Source organism: Papilio xuthus, unplaced genomic scaffold (assembly GCF_000836235.2).
Source record: "Papilio xuthus unplaced genomic scaffold, Pxut_1.1 DF827714.1, whole genome shotgun sequence".
Taxonomy (NCBI): Eukaryota; Metazoa; Arthropoda; class Insecta; order Lepidoptera; family Papilionidae; genus Papilio; species Papilio xuthus.
Window position 1 is genome coordinate 751708 of NW_013530935.1, and position 8254 is coordinate 759961.

An 8254-nucleotide genomic window follows, 5' to 3' on the forward strand; every position below is an offset into this window, starting at 1 on the left:
GTGCCAGTACCTTTTTACTTTTCTGGTAGCGCCATCTATCGAAAAACAATGAATTGCTCTTAAACAATCAACTACATTTCGTCTTGATATTTGTCCTGTTGAAAAAAAGGGTCTTGACAAACAGACGGACGGCCAACAAAGCGATCCTATAAGGGTTCAGTTTTTTTTCCTTTCGAGGTATGGAACCCTAAAAATAGTGTAGTAAACAATATATAAGATTAAGATAATTAAAAACAGACATTTGCACAATTATAAGAAGTAAATTGATAGAAATGACTGAGTTATGCATGTACTAGCTGTGCCCGCGACCTCGCTCGCGCGAAAAACATCATTTAATCGAACTTATTAAACATTACAACAAAACATATAAAAACCACAAAACATTCGCATAAACTTCACTTATTCCAATACGAACTTTCATTCCCATTTTCAAGCTCTTACAAACCTTTCCTCGTGTCAAAATCAGCCCATGTCCAGTCCCATGCTCCAGACCAACCATGTACCAAACCTCATTTAAAGCGGCCCAGCACTTCCCGCGCTAAAGAAAGACAGACAGACAGACGGACTGACAAACAAAGCCACCCTCGCACCTATAATATTAGTAAGAAGGTCAGGTAGCATAGTATGGAATAGTCAATGATAATTTTCCTTTTCTAATACATAACCTGAAAATGATTTACTTTCGTGATACCAATTTAATGTTTCTTCTCCATCGAAGATGTTAAATTTTCTGTTAATTAAACTAGCTGTCACCCGCGACTCCGTCCGCGTGGATATATAAAAAAACTTAATTAGTGTAGCCTATGTGTTTTTTCAGACTATGTTCTATACGTATGCCAAATTTAATCGAGATCCGTTAAGCCATTCTAGGGATATCTTTAAACACCCATCCATCCATCCACATCGCATCCATCTCAACATTCGAATTTATAATATTATTAAATTAAATAAAAAGCAGCTCTTCAAGGCATAACTTCGGAAAAAATGAATAAATAGTATCCTATGTCCGTCTCCTGGCTCTAAGCTGCTTCCTCACTAATTTTCAGCCATATCGGTAAAGCCGTTCTTGAGTTATAAGACTTCTCCATCATTTTTTTTAGTATTTAATTACGACAAATATTAGTTACTTTATTTGAGGTTTTAAAACCCACAACACAGGCTTGTTACACGTAGTTGATCATACTGAACTTTATATTTAACTTAACATCTATTACCTTGGAAACCGTAATAATATTTTTATTTTATTTAAATAGTTAAACATGCCAAATACCATAGTTATCAATTGTTTAATATAGATATTAAATGCTAAATATTTCTTATCACTTTTCTTCAATGTAAAACTCGTGTTGAATGATGAAAAGGAATTCGTTCATTCTCCTTAAATATCGCGCTTTGAATCAATTTCCTCAAAAGATTTCTACGATTCATAGGAACAAAACACCACTGTTTAACTCAAGGTAAGTTTTTGCATTATTTTTATGATTTTGTTTTCTCTTTGTATTGGGGCTACATTATTCGTGAGATCTAGAATATTTGCGATCGCATGATAAGTTTAGTCAGATGTCTACTAGCGCGAGTCACAACACACAACAGGCGTGAAAAATTAACTTCGCGGCGCTGTCAGTAAACTGAGGATAAAAGGGGATTATTGCACTTGGATTTGTCATTTAATTGTCTACACATAGATTTTAGGCCAGTGTGACATTTTCAAAGAGAATATAATAAAACTAGCTGTCAACCGGTTCGTCCGCGATGAATTAAAAAAAAATTGTTTTTTTTTTTGTTAAAAAAATTGGTGTTCTTCCAGACTACGTTCTACATTTGTGCCAAATTTCTTATGATTTCGATTGTTTATAGGCGTTAGGAGGCGTTTCCAATAATACTTTTGTTAATTTGATTCGATTTTTAATGATCAAAAAATTGTACTTGCATTGGACTTCTAGAGCATAAATTCCACTTTAAAGGTTCATAATTTCGAAAGAATCAGAGATTTAGAAAATTACATACTTACTTTAACTTTGACATGACGTTACAAATTAACTTTAAAATAACTAAAGAAACGGTGGCACTCAAGTATTTAACTTAAGTAATTTCTGGAGAAAGGTATCATACGGGCTTGGGGCTAATTGGTGCCGACATCGGTCTTATAGGAGTGTTGTCGTTTCTGAATTAGACTAGAGTACAGGAATCTCTATATCATCATCATCATCATTATCAGCTCACTATACGTCCCCACCAAGGGCTCGGAGCCTATCCTAAGTTAAGGGTGATTAGGCCATAGTCAACCACGCTGGCCCAGTGCGGGTTGGTTGACTTCACACATATCTTTAAATTTTCTTCACAGACATGTGCGCAACCTGCACGCTGTTTTACTTCACCGTAAGCACGTCGGATAAATGTACATAATCAAAAATCGAAAAACACATTGGTACATGGCGGGATTCGAACCCAGGACCTGCACATTACAAGTCAAGTGCTTAAACTCCTGAGCCACCGACGCTCATTATACGCTATTTCATACAAAATACAGTATTATTAGCCTATATATCATATATATAATCTCTATATACTAATTTAATATATTATAGCGACCTTTGTAAAACAGATTTGGAAGAGAGACTATCAATATTTGTTCTTCCAGCTTAACCATGAGAGCCTTGGTAGTACTGCTGTGCGTGATGGCCGCGGCCAGCGCCGTCACCTTCTCAGATCTGGTGAAAGAGGAGTGGAATGCATTTAAGGTACGGTTTACTTAATTAAAAAACATTTAACCAAGTACCAATGCATGATATAGATTTTATATTCGTATAGTCGTATAATATTTTATTATTTAAGAGATCATTTTAGCTTTCTTTGTTACCGATCTTTGTTACTTTGTACTACGGTCTTCTGTCGCTTTCCTTTGTAGATGATGTTTTATCTTTTGTCTTTTTCTAGATGGAGCATAACAAAAATTACGACAGCGAGGTAGAAGATAATTTAAGGATGAAGATATACGCAGAGAACAAGCATAACATAGCCGTACACAACCAGAAGTTCGCGCGTGGTGAGGTCTCGTTCAGACTGAAGGAGAACAAGTATGCAGACATGTTGCAACATGAGTTCGTACTAACTATGAACGGATTCAATATGACAGCTAAGTGAGTATTTTTATTGAAAAATTAAAAAAGGTTAAAGATAAAGAGAATTCCATCTCTCAACGTTTCAAAATGCTAGTTATATGATTACCACAGTTGGGCACAGTTAATCCAAAAGTTAACTTCTTTGATCCTTAAAGCGTTAAATTCTTGATTAAATAAGTCAAAAAGTATTAACGCTCTTGTAACTTCCGTTAAATTCAACATACGTTAATTTAATTCGATAATCGTTAACATTAGGACATTTGGTATTTTCTTTTTGTTTAAACTAATCGCCAAGTCACGCTCGTATGATGCATATATACAGCGTTCAGGGAAGACGTGGACAACAGGAGGTTCAAAAACATTTTACTGTATTTACACTCTTACACTTTGTATAATTAGTGAGATGCAAATGTCATTAACATAGATTAAAATTAAAAAAAAATCCTTTATGGACCAAATGAAAAACATTTTCACAAAAATTTTGTGGGCTCTGGCTCCTGAACTAGTAAATACTGTGTTTCAGGAGACAGCACCTTCTCTTATCTATTGCCTAAAGTTTATATAGATTCTTAACATATACGTAATTAAATATAGATTATTATTATTATTTAAATACAAATATAAATACTAGATATCTAATGTATGGATAGACTATGGATTCGATTAAAATGAAAATAATCAAGCGTACATTACACTACCTCATGGTACCAAAAATACTATTAAACTTGTGCTTATTGGCGACAAAAATGATAGAAAAAATTATCAATCAAAGAATCTAATATAATATTGTCGTGTGTTGAAACAGCAGTGATCTATCCGGTAAGGGTGGGCGCGGCGTTACCTTCATCCCTCCAGCCAATGTGAATTTGCCGGACCATATAGACTGGCGAGAATACGGCGCAGTCACAGAGGTCAAGGACCAGGGCAGGTGCGGCTCATGCTGGTCCTTCAGCTCGGTAAGTACCACATAACATACTGACCGTTGGATCCTGACACCAGAATCCCCGTTTAAAACATATTTTTATATCTGTTTAGACAAAAATGAAAGGGATGACGATATTTTATACAAAGATTTTGGTCTCAGAAACCCATGGTCAAATGTGGTCTTCAGTCTAACTAAATTACGTCGCGTATGTCTTAATATATAATTCCAATATTAATAAATAATTTACCTCCAGATATTAAAAACAATATAAACATCAAAAACATAATTTATAACGGTATGAGCGAATTTGCTGTAAACAAAAAAAAATTAAACTTACCAACTGTTTTATTTCATAGCGTAGTACCAAAGTATCTGGACAAACCCGCAATGGGTATATTGTTCTTTGTTTATATAAAAAATTAAAAAAAAAATTAGACCATTTGTTACCGTCTACTTTAAGAGCATTCATGATTGACTTGAGGAGCTCCATTCGACGAAAAGAGTTACATTATTTAATTGTAGCTCTTCAATGCAGGATCGTTTCAAACCATACATGACTTTATCTGTGAAATCTTACTGCACAAATCCTTTAGGATATTGTTAATGTTTTAGGCTTATTTATATTTACCTACTGTTTATTTATTTGCTATTCAATCATGAAACGAATCTTCAGTTGAAATTATTTGTTATAAGTAAAGCAATTGACGAGTGAATATTTAAAGCAAAATAATCCGATCTAAAAACTCTAATACACATATTTTGCTCATAACCCTATTGAAATATAATATTTAGTCTTTACCTATTAAATTGCCGTTTTATTTAAAAAAAATTAAAACCAATATTATTCATGTATTTTTTTATTTGTATTAATCGAAGTGAACACCCATTCAATCACAATCTTTGCACATAATCATAAATAATATTTTTAGGCGGCAAACAATACAATTCGATCATAAAACATCTATTTTTCTGATACAGTGTCTGTTCTAACAGTGGTAGAGCCCGCTTTATCTTCGCACGAATTGTCCCGGCTCGCCCGGTGATATACCACGACCACACAGAAGACAGGCGTCAAGTGATAGCAATTCCGTGTTTCGTCTGATGAGTGTGCGTCCCGAAGGCCTAATTTAGTCCTCTTTCCCTTCCCACCCTTTCTCTTATAAGGAAAGGATGGGAAATGGAAGTTGACTTTCCGGATGAGAGGGTGCATGGAAAGAGAAAATATTTTCTTTCTGTGCATCCTCTCCTCCGTCGATAAAGGTATGCAACGCATATACAATTGCTTATGTCTATGGGCAACGGTCACTTCTCTATTTAGCGATTTTAGGTGGCCGCTCGCTCGTTTGCCACATTTTTAAATATATAAAAAAAACATGCCAAATGTTTGCACAAATCATCAATCATGGCCTATTTGTCAAACTTAGTGACACTGGAAATCGAACCAATTAAATGCAATTATTCATCGAACTGAGTCATTTAAATTATGTACTTCACTGTATATAACATTATTTATAAAAGAACAGAGTCGCGTTAGTCACGCATGAAATATATATTATAATTACATAATAAACCAAACCCAACGTAAATAGGCTCAGGAATATGTGGTAGTACGTTTTTCGCGTCTTTCCCGGACGCTCTCCATATTATGTATCACACTCACGCGTGCTCTTTGCATACGACAATAATCAACTCGTATGTTCACTATTCGACTAGTCGACAGTTGCCTAAAATAGCCGGAATTATGAGCGTTACGTGGCGCGTAATTTAAAAGAAATGATAATACATCACCAAGTGTCTAATATTAACGATTAACGGACTAAATTAACGAAACTTAACTAAGCCTTAACACTTTTTGAAGTTAACTTAAAAGATGATCCGCTAACAAAAATGTTAACTTCGTTAATTAACGAGTTAATCCTTAATCGTTACAAGTGTAATAACAGCCCAAATCCACAGTAGCTTTGTTAAGAAAAGCGCATCTTATTGACAAATATTTAAATCGAATTCATTAGATTCTTTGTTAGTTTATAGGAAGTGGGTCGAAGTTTGTTTGTCATTGACGCCTTTGTCCTCGTCGACTTATTTATATAGTAAATATTTATTTCCCAGACCGGAGCACTGGAAGGACAGCATTACCGCAGGACCCACAGCCTGGTGTCTCTCTCGGAGCAGAACTTGATCGACTGTTCCACAGCGTACGGCAACAATGGCTGCCATGGTGGTCTCATGAACAACTCTTTTCTATACGTCAAAGAAAACGGAGGCATTGACACTGAAGATAGCTACCCATATGAGGCCACAGAGAATAAGTGCAGGTCAGATCTTGCAGAATAAAAAAAACTTAGTAACATATGTGTTCTTCCTAACTATGTGCCAAATTAAAGCGAGATCCATACAGCCGTTCAGGAGAAACCGTCTAACAAACATCCATCCAAACATTCATTGTGGTCAGTCCGTCTGTATGTCAAGACCCTTTTTTGAATTTGGAAGAGCAAATTTTAAGATTATCCGTTTTAATAATTTTATCTATTTTTTTGTCAAGAGCTATGACGTCACAATGTAATGCAACATTCATAAGTAGGCTGTACAGTTCTCATTCCTTTTGCCTCATTTAAATAAAAAAAACAATGTCTTTAATCACTAAATGATCAATTTTATCACATTAATGTTATTCGCAGATACAACCCAAGTAATGCCGGAGCCTATGATAGTGGCTATGTCGACATCCCGGCAGGTGATGAAGGCAAGCTGATGGCCGCGGTGGCCACGGTGGGCCCTGTCTCCGTCGCCATTGACGCCTCGCAGTCCTCCTTCCAGTTCTACTCCGACGGTGTATACTTTGACGAGAACTGCTCCTCCTCTTCTCTAGATCACGCCGTAAGTAACGAACATTACTTAGGAAGATTCATTTTATTTTATATTGCACAAGGGCACTGATCTAAAGAAATAACTGTAGAGATAGGCCTTGTGTTGTTCCAAAGTTAAAGTTCCTGAAAGTCAATTCTATACCTCTTATTAGTTCCAATCCACATCACCGCGATTAACCACAACCAACAGCGACAAAATGGCGAAGATCTAATAGACACAGAATACTATTGTGTATAGCCTGTCCATATATATAGAGGTCAGTGTATAAGGTTCCCCAAATGTGCTCAGAAGTGTTATCTTTTTAATTTGATTCCACTAAAGATGAACATGGGTACATCCTTGTTAAGGAAGTAAATAAAGACGGACACCAGCTGAAGAAATGTTTTAACTTTGTTGGTTTACAAAGATGATAAGCAAATTGGAACATTTTATTTCATTTAAAATACAATAAAGGGCATTATTTTGACAGTTTTTGTATTGAAATGTCCTCAGGTGCTGGTGGTTGGCTACGGCACTGACGAGAATGGCGGTGACTACTGGCTGGTGAAGAACTCTTGGGGCCGTTCATGGGGTGACGTCGGATATATCAAGATGGCGCGCAACCGAGACAACCACTGCGGCATCGCCTCCTTAGCATCATACCCACTTGTATAAATACCCCTTCCCCATCACCTTATCTATCCCCCCACTATCCCCACTATGGTACCAAACCCAAGACCTCATAAATGTCAATAATTTAGGAAACTGACAAAAACTGTCATGTGTTTCTACTGACGACATCGCTAATCTTATGACTTTCAACTTTGTTACCGCGAAAAACATGACACATATTGCGTTTTGGTTAATATTTCTATGTGTGACGACACAATTTTCAAAGGTTGGTAATTGACACCATCATACGTCAAAAGAAAGCGTTAGCCAATCAGATGGCTGCATTGTCGACAGTGGCGCCACTTGACAGCTCTGGTTCAATATCCCCTCTCCTTACTACCTCTTTCCTAACTACACACGATTTAGTCGATTTATCTGAACTTAAGCTGATTTGTCTTGCATGTTGGTACTAAACAGAATCAATTTAAAACCAGACCAAATGATTATTTTAAGGGTAATCTAAATAATAAATGAAAGAAAAAATATTTTAAGATAAAATGCTACAACAAATGAAAATACAGACAACAAATCACAGTTTAGTTTTAATAATTAGTTTTTTGGGATTGTGCTCTTTACCGTTATTAATAAAAAACAACTGTGAAAAATACAGTGATTTTGGCTAGAAAATTCTGGATAAGTCGTCGGTTAGATAAAATTGTTTGTATATAATTAACATGTCAAAAAAATT

The 8254-nt window shown here is 35.7% G+C and overlaps 1 protein-coding gene across 2 annotated transcripts; it reads left to right on the top strand.

The window, feature by feature from the left end:
• Window positions 1-1367: 1367 nt before the first annotated feature.
• Window positions 1368-8059, top strand: LOC106116721 (cathepsin L-like). Of its 2 annotated transcripts, none has more exons than XM_013310673.1 (7): window positions 1368-1457; window positions 2642-2741; window positions 2938-3140; window positions 3928-4078; window positions 6157-6362; window positions 6726-6924; window positions 7408-8059. In XM_013310673.1, exons 2-7 carry the CDS (start codon window positions 2649-2651, stop codon window positions 7567-7569), a joined length of 1014 nt encoding a protein of 337 aa, XP_013166127.1. In that variant the 5' UTR covers window positions 1368-1457; window positions 2642-2648; the 3' UTR covers window positions 7570-8059. The 2 variants fall into 2 exon arrangements, with proteins under 2 accessions (XP_013166127.1, XP_013166126.1); XM_013310672.1 differs by having other exon boundaries at window positions 1393-1457; window positions 3931-4078.
• The last annotated feature ends 195 nt before the right edge of the window (window positions 8060-8254 follow it).